Genomic DNA, 19781 nt, shown 5'->3' on the forward strand with positions numbered 1-19781 from the left:
CATAAATGGCTTTGTGTTCTATGCAACACTATCCTTCACTGTCCTCTGAGTGAACTGGAAGATCTGGTCAAAAGGTTAGTAATGGTATCTACAAATGACAGATGTAGTTTTTTAACTGGTAAAAAAGAGAGAAATTATGACCCAAGTCCTGCGACCACAGAGCTGATTATGGAAGTAGTGGGGAGGGGCAGTTTAAGCAAAGAAGTCAACAGAAACCAAGGCCCTCATGTATCAAATGCTCAAATCAATGCAGCAGGACTTATCTACAGCAGGACAATGTAAGTAGGAAGTATCTTGTCTTACGCTGGCGTAGAACATGGTGAGATGCAACCCTCGTGCAGCTCTGAGGCACATTGATGGATTTGTTAGTAAAAAATGGTTATTGCAGGCTTATTTTCATGGTACTGAATGCTCTGGTTCCTACAGCATCATTTTGGATGTTTATTTACATTTAGCTTATAGGTGTTTTTCTTACTGAACCTCATTTTGCTTTGATTAGCCTCTTTCCTGGGGGCATTAATGTGGCGTATTTTTTAGTGAGCACAAAATGGTTGGTATTTTTTGGTATTTTCCTGACTGAGTTGCCTTTGGAAGCTGATCTTTGGATGAGGATGTTTTGAAATCACCAGGTAGCCTCTGAAAACATGTGCTTTTTATGTAGTACCCTGAGTTGTGCCACTTTGTTAATGAGACCCATGCCCTGCTGGGCAGGGATGGAGCTGAGCTCCATGGGTGTTTGAGAGCTGGAGTCAGATGCTGCTGTGAATGTTACAATGCACCTGTGTGGGTGCTCTCATGTTTTCAGTAAATGTTTTCTCTCCTTATGTCACTGCTGTGTGCAGTCCTTAATATTTTACAGGAGTAATGCTGCAGAGCTGCCTGACATGGGAACCGATGGATTCCTTAAGCAGTGATTTAACAAAAGGGTATTTCTTGCCCTTTTCCTGTCAGGTGAAATGGGCAACAAAGTATTTGTTGATCTCCAAGAGAGGAATGTTCCTATCTGTTGCCAAAAACTACCAGGTTAGAGTTGCAGTAAGGCTAGAGGGGAAACAGAGCAGTAATTTCTGTTTTTCTAAGCAAGTGCCCAATGAGCACAGTGGCTTCAGAAGACATGCAAACAACATGAAGTGGTTTATGGAGGTAGAAGACATAAACCTGCCAGGGCTGGGGAGGCCTCAGGCAGGCACCAGGAGGCTTAAGCCCAGCACTGGGCTATGAGATGCTACTCTTGCTGCTTTGTCCCACCTTCTGTGTTTTCGTTTTTTAATATCTGTGCAACTTCCTATAAATTTCTGTGTGCACTGCTATTTCTGTTACCTTTTGTAAGCATGCTTTGGAGGTCCTACAGTCAATTCTTGCTTTAGAACAGTGTAGGAGGCTTGAAAGCAGTTATTGCTGAATCAAAAGTATTTCTCTATATGGCATGGTTTATTTCAGTTTTATAAATACTGATGGCTCATTCTTCCCCCCCTCAAAAAAACCAAACAACTCATTCACTAGATTCTCTAGGAATACTTTTATAAAAATAAAATTTACATTGATTATCTCCACCAGACCACATCATTGTTTATAAAACTCAGTTAACTTTAGTATTAAAAAATACCTTAGTAAGATCTGATATAATTAAAACATTTTAGTCATTGAATCCCAGGCTCATCCTTACAACATTTATTTTTACAAGTGTAAGCCAAGAGAAGGAAACTAGTGTTCATGTGGTTTCCATCCTTCAAAGAAAAAAGTCATTATAACAGCATAAAGAAAATACCCAATTAGGATAATGAATGTGCAGCCCACTGGCCCAATGTAAAACCAGGATGCAAGGAAGTAGATCATCAGCAAAGAAATGAGAGTCCTGTAGCTGGCCAAAAACCTCAGACTGATCCTTGGTCCCCAGTTCTGGCTCGTTCTGTCCCTCACCATGGGACTATACCTGATTTTCTGTACGAGGTGGGGGTTGATGAGATGATAGCGACAAAGTCTGCCAACAAAATCTTCCCTGGAGCAAAGCACTTCCATCTGATCAGCAAACTGAGGTAAGAAACATTAAGACATTAGTGCTGTAATGCAACTGCTGTCATAAAGTAAGTGTAATTTATTTAACCTATTTTATTCATAGGATGAGGACTATAGGAAATACGGGGCATCAAAATGCACTTTAAACAGCAGAACTGCTTTAGTGCAGACTTGGCCTTGTGTTTGTCATACCTATAGGAAGGAAAGAATTTGCTTTTCCTGTTTGAGAAACATTCACTCTGAATGATACTCCACTGTTCATCAACCACGAAGAATACTTCAATAACAAATTTGCAAGGGAAAACACAGAAGGAGGCAGTGCTGTCCCTACCCTTTCGTTCAGCACCGAGGACAAGCGGAACAGGAGGCGGACAAGGGTGGCGTTTTCGTAGCTGCGGATGGGCTGGAGCTCGGCATCTCCCTGGTACTGCACCTCAAACCGACGCAGGCCATTTATGATCTAGGAGGGGGAAAACAAACACCTTATCTTGGACACCTTTAAGCTGGCACGTCTCTTACCCCCAGGTAAGTTGCTGTTTCTTTTCACTGCAGATGGGCAACTTGTGCTTTCAAGAGGAACTGAGGGGGTGATATGGAATGTTTTTTCTCTCACCTGGTACCTGCCAAGGGGTGTGAGAATGAGGCCGTTCTCGCTTTCAATGCAGTCTGGAAGTTGTTTTTTTCCATTCTCGTCTTGAGCTGTCCCACACTTCAACATCATCTGGGTCAGCTGGGCTTCGCTCAGCTACTCGAGAATAACACAGTTCTAAAGCAGGTGTTTCATCTACCCCGTTTCATTTATTTCTCACTTCACAAACTCATTAGCACTGGAAGTCCTTGAAAGCCAGCTCAGATACCAAGAACTGCTTAATAGCACCTTGGTTAGACATTAAAAGGAGATAAAAGTCTCCAGGTTAACCCAAGAAAGGTGTTCTGGTTTGTATGTCCCTTAGCTCTCAAAGAGTACCAAGCAGCTGTCTCCTAGGTCAGTGCTGTGTAAGGGAGAGTGGCTGCAGAGAAATTCATCTGTTCTCTTAACTGTTCATCCATAGCTGCAGGTATTTGTTCAACTTCTAGAGCTCTACATTTAGAAGACACTGGACTGTTTTTAAAAGAGCCTTGCCTGTTTTTAAACATGAGGACAGGGCCAAGTAAAGGAACAGGTTTGGTATAAACCATACAGTCCAAAAGAGTGGCCACTTGAAACAAAGCAGGCTTGATATTTAGAAATTCAGAGGAGCTAATACAGGGTTTTGAGGTGGTCAGGTGAAGTCAAGAGTCTAGAAGACTTTATCAGCAAAATTTGCCAGCAGAGCCTTTGAATGGCTTTGTGACCCCACAAAGAACAAGAAACACAGACATACATTTGAGGAATCCTGACTCTTGTTCACACTGTACAAGTTCTTAGAAAGATGTTACGTACCTTAAAGATTTGGCACAAGTATTCCAGTGCCTTCTCTAAATATTCATCTGTTTTTTTGATGCTGTCTTGCCCAATTTCATCAAGGTCATTGCCTGTGTAGGAACCATTCAGGTCAGATGGTGTAAATCTAAACCATGAAAAGAAGGACTGGGTAGCCATTGTCTCTGCAGAATGGTCTGATATGGATTTTGCTGTCTGCTGTGCCTGACAAATTAACTGAGCCAGTTTTAACACCTAAAACAAACAAACAAAAAAAAAACCAAAACAAAATTGTGTGGGACTGAGCATCAATACAGAGATAAAACTGTGCCTTGATAGCTGGCAGTGAGAGCAATCCCAGCAAATTCACTCTCTTAGCTTATATGGACTTGTGCTGACTATTAGTTGCATTTCCCATAGGGAGAAGGTAGTTCTTTGATGTTGAAGCATTTTAAAACCCGAGTGCTGCTCAGGTTTCCTCCTGCTATTTTTATCTGACTTGCTGATAGGTTCTGATCAAGTTCTGATCAACCTCTGAATCAGAAGTTCACAGTAAGAATGTTTGAGAGGAACCATCCACCATATGCTACTCCAAGGCAGCAAGCTGTTACATTGACTTCTTATTTAGCAAAGAGCAAGCAGATTTTTACAGCTGTGCTGGATTGAAACCCCTCAGGTTCCAGAAGTCACTGTGAGCAAACCAAATTATACAGTAATGCAGGGTGTGAAGTTTTCCACTCCTAACTTCTCATAACATGGATGCTCAACACTGAGAAAACACCTGTCCATGTAGAAAGGCAGGTGACAAGAAGCTCGTTGCTTACCAAATTCCTGACTTCTGTGCCAAACATCTGTTTATACTGGAAGTCCTGTCCTTCCAGGCTGTAAACATGACTCTTCACCTTAAATGAGGCATCTGTAACAGCTGGAGACCGTGATGACAAAAAACTCCCACCAAGTGTGGGGCTCATAAAAAGTCGGTGCTGACGGTGGGGAATAACAAGTTCTGGCTCCAGGAATAACTGTTCTCCTGGAATTTGAGAAAAGCAGTGAAGATGGTTACATAATACTGTTTTTGCCTGGGGAAGGTCTAGCTGTCTTAAAGCTGCTTTTAGATAGACAGATGGTTCTAGGGGGAAGGAGGCCTTAATTACCCTTTTTTATTTCGTTCTCTCTGCCCACAGGAAAAAATGTCAGAGTGCATTTAGTGCAGACCATACAGGCAGCATTTTAAGCCTGTAACGTTTTTCAGCAAAGGCAGAGGAGAATCATGACATTTCAGACACTGATACTTGTCAAATCTTGCCTCTCCCCAATTTACTCTATCCTAATTATCCTGAAGAGCATGCATGACTAGCTGATTAGCTCTTTTGCCAAATATAGAGACCTTCAGAGATATAAGAAGTTTTAATCTTGAGGTAAATAATCAAGTAAGACAAGTGTAAGAAAAACTACCTATTGTAATTTGTTCTTTAAGGAACAAATGTGGAATCAAATCTAAATGATGGTGGTTAGAAAAGGACTACAGACATTCAAACCAATATGACAAACATTAGGGAAGACACACAGACTTTTGAATGGCAAAATAGCATTCAAAATGAGAGAGAAGCCTATTCACCTCAGTGCTTCTGAGGTAAGATGTAGCTATTGTGAAGAAAGACTAAGACAGGACTGAGACAGCATAAGATGTCAAAATATCCTTTTACCTTTCAGGATCATTTCAGCTAGGTTGGGCTGAGCAAAGACCTTAGCTACTCGGAACACCATGAGGGCATTTTTGGGGCTGACCAAGTCTGTTCGAAGAGCTCTGTTCAGAAATCCTACAAACAGCTTGGTATACATGAGTAGGTTTTCTTGAATGAAGGCAGCCCTGTCAAAGTGAGTACAGGATTTGTGAGTACAGCTATTTAAATAACTGTTATTTTGTCTTCTGCCAAACGAGCCATTAAGGGAATGTTTTACTCTGTCTCTGGAAAGATGGGTCAATTTGCACTGAGACAAAAGAATACTCTCAAAACAAAAACTTGCGTTCTAAAAAGCCATCTCTACTCTTGTACAGGAAGTTAATTCAGGCTGATGGGCAGTTTTTGAAATACTGCTGTTTTACTCGGGATCTGCATAACCTTGAGGCTGGCTCAGATTCCTCACAGCTGCTTTCCTCCTTACCATTTCTCCGACACGCTGCGAGGCAAAGGCTCCGCGCTCTGCGGCGACTTTTCGGGAGCGTATCTCCAAGGCTGCAAGTAACTCAGCCACATCTCAAGAACCTAAGCAAAATCACACATAAAACCACAGGAGTATCAATACTTTTTTGGAAGGGAAGACAAGAAAGGGATTTTTGTTTGTTTCTTTTTAAATTAGTGACTACTACCTTAATGACACCTAAAAGTTTTTAGGAATAAATCTTTCTCTAGTAATCTGAGAACCTTTGAAGAAGAACTGGAAAAAGTGTATGTTCTTAGGACCAACCTGGATCTTCTGTAATGCCCAAATGAGATGGCACTCAAAACAAAAAAACCCCTTAGTTGTGGCTACATTTAAGGTGCATTTAACAGCTCTGATAGTGTTCACTGAATCTACTGAAGTAAGTAAACAAGATGCTACATTAATATAATTTCAGCTTTCGTCTTCTGCACAGAGGTACCCACCACCCTGAGGAAACAGCAGGGTCCTGACTGCACTGAAGTCAAGACTAGATTTGCCGTGGCCACTGCAAATATTTCTTCTCACATTCTGCCTTACACATGCACCTCAAACACTGCAATACAGCTTATTTTAAGTCCAGTGAGCAAGATGTAGCCCTGTTACATTCTGCACTTTTAAACTTCTACATTAATTAGGAAGAATCAAGGCCTGATATATTTCTTTTCCTGCTTGCAGGAGGCAGTATTTGCAGTATCTATTGCAAATGACTATCACATTACTTTTGTTTATGACCTATTGTATTAGATTAGATACATTCATATAGGTCCTAATTTCTTAGTATCTATTTTAAGAGTAACAGCTACTTTTTTTTTGCCCAATCAACAGCCATTTTCACTGTCAGGAAAATCAGCCAACCATTTGCAGTAATTCTCACCAAGATCTATTCAACTTCCTTCTTATGTCTAATTGGTACTCTTCGTATACTATTAAATGTGCATGTTAGATAAAGAATTCCACTGCTCTAGAAAAGAGAGATTTAGAGACCAATAGGTGCTAAATGGCAATAACTAATAACCAGTTCTGTTAAGTACAGACTTAAAAAGGGAAGCAGGTACATACTGCTCTGAAGGAGGCATCCAGAGGCCAGTGGCCAAAACAGTGTTGTAGAAAGATGTAAAGCTTCTCCTGGACAAATCGAGGAATTACAACCCTGCAAACAGATTCAAAGACAGTCACATGTACAGACCAGCAGCAAATTTTAAAAACAAAACCACCTAACCCACCAACAACCCAACACGCTGCCACAACTGCAAATACAGAAAGGACTGACCAAAACTTGTTCTTTCTTAACTGAGGCTACTTCTGGCCACTGAGTTTCAACTCAAATTCATAAACAGCAGATACAAAACTAACCTTGGCAAGAATCCTCTGGTAGCATTTCTTTTCTCTGACTTGTGCCAGGATATAGACTAGTGTGTCATAGCTGCTGCTGAGGCTGCACCCCCCTCGTGGGAGTGAGAAATATAATCCATTACTTTTTTACTTTTAATAATGTACTTCTGTATCTAAAGATCAAAACAACCTCTCGGTGAAAGCTGAGCTTTTCAGGGAGAAGCCAAGCCCTATACATTTCAGAGACAGGCTGCTCATGTACCTACCTTTTAAACTCCTCCAGTGGACTGGCTGTGTGGGAGTGGGCTGAAGGGGAGAGGGGCTCTGGTTTCAGGCTGTTGCTGAAAGCATGCAGGTGTTTCACAAGCAGTCTTACCACTAGCACATGCTCTTCAGTGGGCTTAAATGACTCCTAGATTCAAAGCAAAAGAGAGGAAATTAATAAGTGTCATATGCTAAATGTCCAGGAAATAATTCAGGAAAATTATATTCTCAGCTCAAAATACAAGAAATGCTCTCTTCCTTCTAGGTTCTTCACCATAGTTTGGTGCCACCTGATTTTGGGCAGGCTTGCTCCCCAGGACAAGCTGTATCAATCTTCTGCCATCAGTTCACTAAGAAACAGCAACATATTTTGATTGTAAGAAAAGGTATCTACAGTACTCTAATGCACTGAATTTTGGACTACAATTAAAGAACAGAATAACTTGTGGATTTCAACTTACCCCTTTCTGAAAAAAGAATATTCAGCCTTTCATTATGGTTATAAGTTCATTGCTGCAGACAGCACAGCAGGTCCTTTGTTTATGCTCAGGGCTGGCTTTACTGAGTTCTCCTTCCTCTGCCTTATAAGAGAGAATAATCCTAGACAGAGTAATGGTAAGAATAAGAACTGCTTGGAGTCCTGTGTGATCCTGTTGGTTCTAGCATCCTTAGGGCTGGGAGTAGCACAAGGAGTCAGGGTGAGCCACAGTGATGTTATTAAGGAACGAGTGAGTGTATGGCAGAGCAGGGAGGTGAATGAGGTCAAACAGAGCTGGTTCTGCGTGCCCAGCACCAGAGCTGGTCTGCTGCCAAACCTGGGGACTAAGCACAAACTCCTTTGCTACTGTGATCTGCTTTAAGAGCAGTGAACTGATTTCAATCCACCACTGAAGGCAGATTTTGAGATAGCCATTTGTATTCTAATTTTCACAGAAGTTGAGAAGAAACAAAAGTTACAGCTGCAAGTACAATGGGAAGTCCTGGGAGAGTGTATTACACAAGAGCTGCAAGATGTTTCCAGGATGGCAGGTGCAGCCATGCTAAGGTAAGACACTGAATGTAACTCTAAGGGACTGGCAGGCATTTTTATACAAAAAGCTTCCACTTCTTAAATCCACTCAACAGTATTTCCAGTGCTGGGGGCGTGGAGGGGTCTGTGTGTGTCCATGTCATTTCTCTGCAATGCCTGAGGCAAAGCAGATGAGTTTTTACAGTCTCTTAAGACTTTTAATACACTCTGAGGTTCACTCCAGGAGAAGATTCAAGGCTTGATGATAGATACAGTCATGTGGTACAATCAGATCTGAGACTCTTCTTCGAGAAGGACAAATGGATACTAGTCCTAATGAAGGCTGGTCTTGTGGTTTTGACAGCTCCTGCTTATGTTGGCATGTTTTCTACAGTCCTGAGGAGAGTTTATGTCAGAGGGTAGAGCTCTGAGGGGTTACATGGTCCTAGGAGTTTGGATCAGGATCTCCAGAAGCATTGGAGAGGCTGAGTACTCTGCTATAGGCCTAGGGTGTAATTTAAAAAAATCTTATGCTCCCCTTGAAGGCACCTTTTGAATTTACAAAACCACCGCTATTTCAATACATCCTTTTGAGTGATGTCAGTAGTTTTTCCCCTTAGCAATTCTCATAATTTCCTCTTAGCCTGGATCAGCACCATTATGAACATCACTGGTTTAAAAACTGTTTTTCCCCACAAGTGTTTTTGCTGTCAAACCCTATCTTACAGGATGGATGTATGCCATTCTTAATTCTTAACACAGTAATTAGATAAACATAAGAGATTTCAAGTAGTATGTTCTGTGTTCCTTTCTAAGCAGTACTTTGAGATATCACAGCACTTAATGAAAAAAAAAAAAAAGAAAAAAAGGATTAAAGAGCAGGGAAATGCAATGTAGTGCTAAAAAGCTTTATAGTATATAAGCTTAGCCCTCCCCATTCCCAAAATGAAGACCCAATGAGTAAAGGCTGAAGTAGGGAAAGAGGAATCAGCAATCTGTTCCAACAGGAATGTTTTTGCATGCACATTTCCTGAACAATCTGCAAATGTACCACTCGTGCTTTTGCAAAAGTGGACAGCCAGGTTCACACTGCCACTACAAATTTAGTATTATCCAATGACATTTCATTGGCTAAAAAGCCCTAGATGTTACCTACCTTAATTTGGGTGACAACCATGCAAATTCTGATCTTTTCTTCCATGCAAGGTTTGCTTAAATGACTAGTGAGGGACAGAAATCTGCCATTGGTGAAGAAACATCAGCATAGCTGATAAGTCTTTCTAAACTGCATTACAAGAATGCATCTCTAGAAACGGAGTTCCCAATTAGTCCTCATAATATGCTACATTTTAACTATTCTCTCCATGACCTTTGCTAATACCTCTCGGCATCTGTTGCACTGAAAAGTTTAGTAAATCTCAGTGCAGTGATCTCAGTCGAGCTGTCACGCTGCTGGCAGAAAAAGCTGCTGTACAGCCAGCACCAATACACTTCGCAGATTATATGATGGAACGAGATTTTTAATAAGGAAACAAAATGAAAAGATGATAATACTTGGTATGCGTGGAGGGCCTGGTAGCTGGATTGGGCAGGACTACCGTGGTGTTTACTGGAGATACTGAGTCGGTAGTGGAGAACCTCCAGCTGAGACAACAGAAACAAAAAGGAAGGGGGGAGGGAAAAAAGGAGAGAAGAGAGCAAGAGAAAAAAAAAGTGAGAATGAGCCCAAGGAAGAAGGGTGGGGGGAAAAAATGAACATCACGAATACAGTCAGGGACAACATATCACAGTAACAACTGCAGCCACAGTATCCTCTTCTTTGTGGTGGTCAGTAGACTGATTCCACAGTATTTCATACCCTTTGTCAACTTGGAAATACAAATGGGAACAGGTGTCAGAAAAGTGGCTGTTCTCTGCTACCCTTAGAGCAAGCACTGGTAGGGGATATGCAGCTTTTGCCAAATAAACTCCCATTTCAGAAATTAACTGCACTGCAGCAACACACTGCTGCAGTGTGCATTTGTTAAAAATGAAGTAAAACAGAGCAATATTTTGCAGGCTTTTTTAAAGTCTATTTTGAAAACTTCCTGTGCTGCTGGTTTGTATACAGGGAAGAAACTCAGTTTGAAGTTTCCAGTTCAGAGAAACCCTCTGTGTTCTCTCTACTTAAAGGCCATTTGGAAAGGGTTCAGGTCTTGTGAATTTTCTCAAAAGAGGGAATTACTTTCACTAATAGGGAAATATCCCGTGTATACAAAGGCAAAAGACACACCTAACACAGTGTTATGTGCTGATGCAAAAGGCACTTTGCCATAACACTGAAGTGTCTGCAAGCCTCAGCCAGATCCCTTCTGGAATAAGCAGGTAAAGAGTATTTTTCTGACAATGTGATGAAGAGGATACTGTAGCAACAGTGACACACATGTATGAAATTAATGAAAAAACATAAAACAAAAAATGTACACTACACAAATCCCAGTGACTACTGTCAGGCATCTAAACTAACTCTCCAGATCACACCTCTGCTGTCTTTAAACAGCCTCTACCCAACCTCCTCCAGTGTCAGTTTGGCATCTTTTGGTTTTACACTCTTAAGAGTGGTAGGATTGTTATTGCAGCACCTCGGACAGGTTCTCTGCTTCATTATTGACTCCCCTGCCACAGGAATCTGCAAGACCCTGTAGTCCAAGGGGTGTTCCACATGCAGTGCTGGGGGCTGAGCACCTGGCATTGGAAGGTCAGGAAGCATCACATAAAGTTTTGTCAAACTACTTTTTCTAAGGGTTTATTGTGATTCCAGCAGAAGGGGAATAGGAAAAGAGATGCTGCACACTTGGACTCTGGATCATTAGAGAAGGAAAAAGCAAACAGACAAAAGAATTAGGAAATAGTGGAATTAAAGGGGGAAACAGTGACACTCAGCAGAGCAAATTGCTTCAACCTCAGGTTCACAGCAGACCCAGAAAGAATTCAAAGTTGTAACACAGTATATCTTGTCAAAAGAAATTATTTACTGTTTATTCCCATGCCACTGCCTTCTACTTGTAATGGGAAGTCTGTGATGCCATTAACAAGGTTTAAAGAAAAATCTATGATTCTACTTCACAGGAAAGTTACTTATCTGGGATCTGTCTTGGCCCATCAAAGCAAACAAATCTGGCTGCTGGACAAAGAAAGAGCAAGTTCTGCAGAACCTCATCCCACCTTCCAATACAGGTATGTAGCCATTTCAAATGACTGATGGTCAAACAGGTCTAGATCCAGGGATGAGGAGTCACTAATTACCCCTCCTTTCACACACACAGAAGGTTAAATGTGAATCAAGTGAACCTGCATAATTATGAATAATTTTATGAATGAGTTTAGGGCGATCGTGGGTTTCAAGTCAAGGCCTTTAACACTTGTGTTATAATAAAACTTACATTTCTGGATATTCTACTTCCTCACTTGAGGAACTGTGAGGCAGATTGTTCTCCTTCAGCCCACCCTGAGACAATCTAAAAAGCTTAGTTTAAATACCACAGGCTTATGAACAGCCCTGTCCCCAGCTGATCTGGCACCTTTCCTCAGTCCTGCAGGGCAGATCCTTCATCCATGTATGGATGTCATGGGGAATTCCGGTCCCCCATTCCAATGTTCTACCCCCTAAAGAGCGAAGACTTCCTATTTTACATGTTTATGGTTACTTCCCATCAAAGATGAAACTAAAGTAACGTCAGGGAGTTATGGCCTCAAGCTGTGGCTCAACACACCTCGTGGAGGATCCTGAAGTGCTGATTTCAGAGAACTGTAAGCTCTACCTAGACCCTACTCCACCATAACGTGGAGTCATTGTCTGCAACTGCTGCTCCCTAGTGCTAGAAGAGAGCATCTGAAATACAGAGGGTGAACAGAGGAGAGAAGTTTAAAGCAATCGTCATTTCTGGCCTAAGCACAGCGCTTGATGCACAGAGACTGGACAGACAGACAGACCAAAGGTACTTCAAGCAAAGCCTTTCCATCACAGGTGCACAGCCATGCTGCTGGGAGTCCCAAGTGGAGACTTTGCAACATTACTGAGTTTGCATTTTGACCTCAAGAATAAAAGACAAAACCCATCACACTTCAGCTCTCCAATGTTTTTCCCTAGCAAAATACAGATGTGTTTTATTTCATATCCTGTGGAGTGAAGGATTAGAATTTCTCAGTCAATCAACTCTCATGTTGCTCTTTCACACAGGAATCAATCCTGAGTAGTTTTTATATTTCTCTCCCCTTCCATGAAAGTCCCACTGTGACCCAGAGGGAATTCAGAGGTTCAACATTTTCTCCTTCAAATTCCCTTTACATTTATAATGCTTTGATCTTGGCCTCCCCAACACTTACTTACTTCTTACATGCAGTAGTTTGTTACTGAACAGGCCACCACAAACTGCTTATAATAGTGTATTATCTGTGCAAGAGCTTGTCAGATATTCTGAACTCTGTAGCTGTAGAACTGCTTCTGACACCATTATGGTGAAAAGCATATTTTGGAACAAGAAACAACAAAAGTGGCTTCTTTGCTTAACGCTGAAGGACAGTTTAGTAAGAATTTTTTTTTTTTAATTTGGATTTATGTTAAAAAATGGTTACAGATCTCAGAAATTACTAATTGGTATTTCAGTAACAGTTGCTATCTCTGCTGGAAATCAATTTTAGATATTTTTAGCAGCCGTGTTGCCCCAGTGAGATTTAACACAATGGTTTTATAGTGGTATCTGCTCCACCATTAGTACTTTGATTATTGGTGTTCAGATTGTTGTGACCATCCCACAAACTCATCTTGTACGAAAAAAACAACCAAACAAAAACCAACACAACTTCTGCAATGAAGGCAAATCTGAATGACACACTTATTCACAACATTCTTCGTAAGTGGATTAGCAATTCTGACACACTCATGTAGATATTCTGGTAAGTTATTTCTTTCCTTTGGACCAATATACAAAAAAAATTCTCCACAGAACAGAAGATTCACCCCAAGATAAGAGTTCAACCACCAGGTGATGTTCATGAATAAAGTACAAACTATTACCTTGACGTGAGGGGACTGCATTTTCTGATACATTTCCAGTGAATAATGATGAAGCCACATTTCAACAAAGATCTGCAAAACAAGTATTTTCTCAGCTAGGGAAAAAGAAATAATCCAGGGCTGCCAGTCACAAGATAGGCATAAGGAAGACCATAGTATGTAATTTGAAAACTAAGCTGGTAAATAGACAGGCACCTATTCAGAGATGTTTCAGGTTATCGTGTCAATGACTTGGATGGCAAACCCTTGCACCTGCCAGGCATCAAGTAGTCAGTTCAGCAACATGATAGGAACTTGTTTCAGAACAACTCTTAAGTCCAGATTTTCCTTTCCCTCCCCTTGATGGTGAGCAGAACCAACTCCTCTGTGCTCAACCTTTGCATAAACTGATGTGAGACTAAAAAAAGAGAAACATCAGGTGTAGGAACTTTATGAGAAAAAATTACTCAAATGCTTGAGATCAGTAATTACAAACCCAGTCTAAAAAAAAAAGATAGTAAGTGCCTTTCCAAGCTACAACTTAACTGTTTTACAGTGGTTCTTTGTTTTGCTAACAGAAAGCAACAGCTGTGCTGCTCAATTCCAAAAACAAGCTAAAGGAAAATGGAATTAACTGTCTCTGGTTTAAAAAGAAGAGGGCCCTCAGTCAGCAGCAAGAAATCCAGCTTACCTGAAGCAGTGTTTCTGATCTCCAGATCTCCTGGGAAGCCGGGTCAGCGTTCACAGAGGGCTGGTGAGCAATGTGGCGTTTCAGCAGGCTGGTGTGGTGCATGCCATAGGAAGAGAAGGGCACTGCTGGAGACCTGCCAGGAAAAATGAATGGAAATACTCAAGTAAGTAAGCCTCAGTGCAGGAGAATGTATCACTGCTTTTAATCACCAGCCTGTAAACTGGAAAACAGTCTTTTAAACTGCCTAGCTGATTACACGTTTCAAAATCCTGCAGCTCACTGTAATTACTAATCACTTCAACTATTAACTAAAACACTAGGTCACTACTGCATTTTGTAATTATATAATAAGTACATGCACATCTAAGTGTGGAGGTGCTTTCTACTTCGTAGAGATCTTGCTCAATCAGCCATATTTTGTATGCCCTGTTCCCACAGTCTGCCTCTGGCACTGCAGTCATTACCTGGGAGTCGGGGAAGGGATGGCTCCCCCGGGATTTGAAGAAGGTGGAGGAAGGACACTTCCTTCTGTGGGCAGGAAACACTTCAGGTACGTGTCCACCAGGATGAAATAAGCACTGTTGGAAGGGCTGACGTGGTGGGTGACAGGTGAGTTCTGTAAGAGAGACAGGGAATGCTGGGGGTTATACACTGTGGCCTGCCCAGGGCTGGGCAGTGATGCACATTCAGCAGGAATAAGCAGGAGCCCTGAGGTTGTAAAGGGTGAAGTGACAGCAAAGACACTTCTGAGTAAAGGTAAAGCGAGGAGCTGTAAGACAACTGTTGCTGTGGCAGTGAATGTAACCAAGTAGAAGAGAGCAGAGATATCTAGCACAGGTAACAACAGGCAGAGGAACCAAATAACCACACACACAGCACCAAGCCATGGTTATGACTGTACAGAAGGTCTGATCTGACACAGGGGTAGGAAAACCACTTGGAATCCACTGCCTGCTCCTTGTTGGTTGGACAGAGTGCTTACTGGTGTATCTAAGGTGGGTGTTTTGTTTATTATCTTGGATCATCAACTGAACCAAAGCAGTAACAAATTCCAAAAGAACAGATAAAACTGCTGCTAATTTAGCTACAAGCACCTCAGGAAGCTCTTGTAGCACTGTGAAGAAAGGCTAATACTCTTTTAAGGGAAAAATTGCTACAGGTACTTACCTTCTGTGTAATCAAACTAATTGCAAAGTAAAACATGTAATATTCAAAGGGGTCTGGAAGAACAGAGTCAAGGATCAGATAATAAAAAACAGGTACAACTGTTAGATATTGGGGGATGCTAAACAGTCATTAAGTTTTTATTTTGTCAATACTAAATTAACTTGCTAGAGCTTAACAGCAAATTCAGCTTTGCTTTCTTGCTTTCCAGCTGACTCAAACTTTGGCAGTTGAGGTGTTCTCTGTGTGACAAGGTTTGTTTGCATTACTTTTAGCACATTTGACTATCTCAAACTGAAACCAGCACAGCTACAGCTACAGTGCTTCCGATAAGTCCGCTGGCTGCAAAGTGAACATGCCCTTTTCCTACCACATTGCATAAACTGTGAGTAGTTACAAAAACAAAAATTGTGAAATACAGGCTCAATTGAAAACACTAGGAATTTTGTTGTTGACTTGACTGAGGCCAGAAATTCCCCCAGCAAGGGTTTATAAGAAGAGGACAAATTTATTTTTCATCGTTATCTAAATATTTTTAATTAGCCCAAACTCTTTAGCACAACCGTGAATTACCACACACACATAGTAAATATACAACAGAAACACTCATGATCTTTCAATTTTAGATATTTAAACAGAAGTAAATATCGTAAATATCCAACAGTTAAAAGGATACTAAGAGCCAAATTCAAGCCTAAACCACCAGATGAAGGAAACTGGACTTTGTTGTGGTATAAAGAACATTCTGGAAGAACTTGCTCTTGTATTGAAGCCTTCACAGGGCCCTGAAAGACAGAGTAATGAAATATTAATCTGGCTACTCAGCATACTGCAGAGTATGTTTTCAGATAGTGAGGCTCTGCATTCCAGCATTCTGGGATGATCTCTACATTCAGCTCAGTGGGATTTTATTGCATTGCAGTAGTTCCTTCCGCAAATGCAAAGTCTTTAGAGAACTCTCAACTTTCTCATTGAAAAGAATATTCAGTATTTTTTTAATTTAAATTCAATATATTTTTAAAAAACCTTCACCATGACTTTTCCAGTTGGAGTGGGAGCAGCAGAGGACTGGTGTTTGGCTGATGGTTTTGTCTTGGTAACTGAGCTGTGGACCAGCAATTACCATCTACTTAAATCATGTTTCCTTTTGTGGAAGACTGTAGAACTACCTGAATTCCTAGACAGCAGGCAGCTGGTAGCAGTGGAAGAAACATAGTGAAACAACTCTGCAGATGAACATCTTTCTTTGAAATGTGATACTTCACATCCAGGATGGCAGTGAGACTTCAAACCTGTGGGTACAAAGCTTATCCAGGGAAGTCACTGCTCCGTGACGAGCTTGGAAAACTATTTTCAGTCCTGCAACTACTGGTAACCACACGGCTTTCTCTGGGGACAGGGTAAGAATCACATTGCAGCTCAAATATCAAGCTGCTGACAACCACAATCTCCAACAGAGTTTATGGCTGGGAACTCTCCTCCTCCAGAGGAGGAAAGGAAACAGGCCTACTCTAACTCTGGAGCACTGAGGCTACACCGTGGCCTATACTGAATCACGGGCATGCAAAGTTTCAACAGCTGCAACAACAACTACCTTCTCTTCTTACAAACTGTTCAGTTACTCACTGGAAGATAAGAGACTGGGAAATCATATCTGTACTCTTCTGCTTGGAGTTTGTAAACCAGCTTCATCATCGGGCCACTGCAAACAAGCATCAGAGAGAAAACCCGTGGTGAGTACCCTCTCCTGTCTCACTTCTGTGAATTATGGACAGTGGAAAAAAGGTCAAACACTAGTTTTTTGTTCAATGATTCATTTTTTAATCCGTGCTGAAATGAATGAGTTTACCTGGGATCCAGGAAATCCAAAGCCACAGAGTATTCGTTAGGATTTGTTCTTCCTTGCAAACAGCGAAGATTCCAGCCCACGATGATGCCATCCAGGCTACCAAAAATGCTCTCCACCAGCCATGGGAAGATGCCATGTAGTTCCTTTAGGGAAAACAGACACAAGGAGTTAATGTGCCCGATCCCTCACAGGGACAATCTCTGCTGCACATATCAGAATGCATAAAGATACTGTCTGCCAGCTATTTATGACTGTTTCCAGACTGTCACTGGCCAAAGCTTCCATTCAAAACATTGCATTGCAATATGGCAATTATGGGAGATCTATCCTGATTTCTGATCCTACTGAATTTGCCGTGATGCTCCTCAGCACCACATGCAGTTATTTGTTACATTTTAAAAACTAGTTTCCCTCTTAAACTGAGGCTGAAAGGTATTAATGAAGTGCAGTCAACTGGAACAATCTTTTAATGGCTAGAAAAGGTTTTTAACTCTTGGAAACACTGGATTTCCACTGTTCTAAAAACTCAGAATCACAGAATCAACGAGGATGGAAAAGAACTCTGAGATCATCGAGTCCAAGCTGTGACCCAACACCGCCGTGTCAACTAGATCAGGGCACTCAGTGCCACGTCCAGTCTTTCCTTAAACACCTCCAGGGACGGTGACTCCACCACTGCCCTGGGAAGCCCGTTCCGAACAGATTCCGGCTTATCTCGATAAGAGAAACAGGGACAAAGAAAACAGCAATATGACAAAACCAAATCCCCCTGAAACCTGCCGGGCAGGGAGGTCCTGAGAAGGCAGCGGCCGCTCACCTTGGCGGGGAGCTCCTCGATGACGGTCTCCAGATCGTGGCACCGCTGCGCAAACGGTTTGTTAACACAGTCCGCCTTCAGCGTGGCCTGTTACAAATCACGAGGGAAACTCGATCAGAAGGGACAACGCTTACCGTGGCCGTGGCGTAAAACAAAAGCAAAGCCCCGCCCGCGCCGCTCCCCCGGTATCCTTTCAGCCGACACCCGAACCCACCGCCCGGCCCGTGGGACCGCACAGGGGTGGCGCAGGGGTTCCGGACACCCGCCCGTCCCCGGCACACGTACCAGCAGGAAGCTGGGCTGCTGCAGGTGCGGTCCGGCCATTCCTCCTCCTCCAGTCCCGCCGCGGCCGCAGCGGGATCGGGATCGGGATCGGGACTGGGATCGAAGCCCACTCTCCCCCGGCCGCCTCCCGCGCTCGGCGCCCGCGCGCCCCTTTCGCGTCACGGCGCAGGCAGGTGACATCACCGCGAGGTTGCCATGGTGACGGGTCCGCGTCCTGTCCCCAACATGGCCGCGCTGAGCGCCCCGGGCTCAGCCCCTTCGTAGAGTCATAGAATGTGCCGAGTTGGGAGGGACCCACCAGGATCATCGAGCCTAAGTCCTGGCCCCGCGCCGGAAACCCCAAGAATCCCACCATGTCCCTGAGAGCGTTGTCCAAATGCCTCTTGAACTCTGTCAGGCTTGATGCTTATGACCGCTGCCCTGGGGAGCTTGTTCAGTGCCCAACAACCCTCTGGGTGACAAACCTGTTCCTCGTATCCAATCTAAACTTCAGCTTCATGCAGTTTCCTCTAGTCCTGTCAGTAGTCACCAGAGTGAAGAGATCTGTACCTGCCCCTCCGTTGCCCCTCGGGAGGATGCTGAAGACCCCAGTGGTGAAGACCTCCAGTTTAACAGCATTATTTACCAGCCTAAAATGATTCAATATTTACATAAACGTTTACAGAATCAAAGTTAAACACAGTACATTATTTCTTGGTACTGACATGTGCTTCCTCTCCAATCTGCTTTTCCCAAACTGGATCTCAAAACTGCGTTTTGATTTTAGTAGTGAGTACTGGCAGGGAAGGCATCAGCCCCAGAGGCAGTGGAACAGTCCAGTTCTGACTGCTGAAAGACGAATTACTTTTCACACAGCCCCATTTGGAATTCTGGCAGACAATTGATTGGCTTATGAATTTCCTTTTTTATATTATGTATGAGAGTTTGGGGTTTTTTTAATAAATGTCCAATATTTTGATTGTAGCAAACTGGTATTGACACATATGAAACAGAAATGTTTTGAGCTGTGTTAGCTGTGATGTGACGTGTGTATGTCCCATGTTAACTGTGATACACACGCGTGTGTGTCCTGGGTGGGATTCTGGCCGTGTTTTAAACGTCCCTTTGCAGATGGGGACTGGCTGTGAGTGAACACCGTTCCTTGAGGGGTCGGTCCCTCCTCCAGGTGGGGATAATGAGCTGCTTTAGCTCGGAAAAAGCTACTGGGACTTCATGGCAAAGTTTCTGCAATGTGTTCATGTAGCTATTAAAGTTAAAGGTATGAGCGCCAGATGGTGAGGAAACAGTAAACCTGATGTATTTTCAGTGGGTGATAGAAGTGAAGAAAGAAAGCAAGAAGAAATAGACGATTGGGTGAATATGTGGAAACGGAACTCTGGGGGTGCTCAGTGTGCTGGCTCAGTGAAATCTGTGCAAGAAAATAACTGCATGGAAGAAATCCATTAAATTATTTTAAGAACTAATGGAACTGCTGAGGAGAACTGTGGAATGACAGTCTATTTATATTTATAGGTGTGCCCTGGAGCCTACCGAAATCAATGGTATAGGTCCATTATCTCTCTTACATACAGCATTTTCAAATGTGCATATCAGCATTGTATATGTATTTTTTTCCATTTTGCAGATGGAGAGACGGAGGCCTAGAAAAGTTAGGTCACCTGCTGATATGCCACTTACTTAGGTTTCCTTTTTCACTTTATCCCAAATTATAG

General features: G+C 42.4%; 1 protein-coding gene across 2 annotated transcripts; it reads right to left on the bottom strand.

The window, feature by feature from the left end:
- Positions 1–1656: 1656 nt before the first annotated feature.
- Positions 1657–18221, bottom strand: SMPD4 (sphingomyelin phosphodiesterase 4). Of its 2 annotated transcripts, XM_017814240.1 has the most exons (19): positions 18070–18221; positions 17785–17871; positions 16968–17110; positions 16745–16820; positions 15795–15903; positions 15122–15174; positions 14419–14570; positions 13955–14087; positions 13285–13356; positions 9783–9872; positions 7222–7367; positions 6683–6773; positions 5585–5685; positions 5125–5288; positions 4243–4448; positions 3440–3673; positions 2630–2761; positions 2348–2476; positions 1657–2031 (listed from the first exon to the last, which is right to left on the bottom strand). In XM_017814240.1, the coding sequence occupies exons 1-19, from the start codon at positions 18106–18108 to the stop codon at positions 1705–1707; spliced, it is 2484 nt and encodes an 827-aa protein (XP_017669729.1). In that variant the 5' UTR covers positions 18109–18221; the 3' UTR covers positions 1657–1704. The 2 variants fall into 2 exon arrangements, with proteins under 2 accessions (XP_017669729.1, XP_017669730.1); XM_017814241.1 differs by lacking the exon at positions 9783–9872.
- Positions 18222–19781: the final 1560 nt, after the last annotated feature.

Source organism: Lepidothrix coronata, unplaced genomic scaffold (assembly GCF_001604755.1).
Source record: "Lepidothrix coronata isolate B3197 unplaced genomic scaffold, Lepidothrix_coronata-1.0 Scaffold44, whole genome shotgun sequence".
Lineage (NCBI taxonomy): Eukaryota > Metazoa > Chordata > Aves > Passeriformes > Pipridae > Lepidothrix > Lepidothrix coronata.

Bases quoted from the DNA above. Each gene is read 5' to 3' on its own strand.
- SMPD4 (XM_017814240.1), bottom strand. From the start codon at position 18,108: ATGGCCGGACCGCACCTGCAGCAGCCCAGCTTCCTGCTG. The intron at 14,571-15,121 runs GTAAGTACCTGT...TCTCTCTTACAG, and splicing joins TTAGTTTGATTACACAGAAG to AACTCACCTGTCACCCACCA. The intron at 6,774-7,221 runs GTAGGTACATGA...ATCTGTTTGCAG, and splicing joins CCACTGGAGGAGTTTAAAAG to GGTTGTAATTCCTCGATTTG.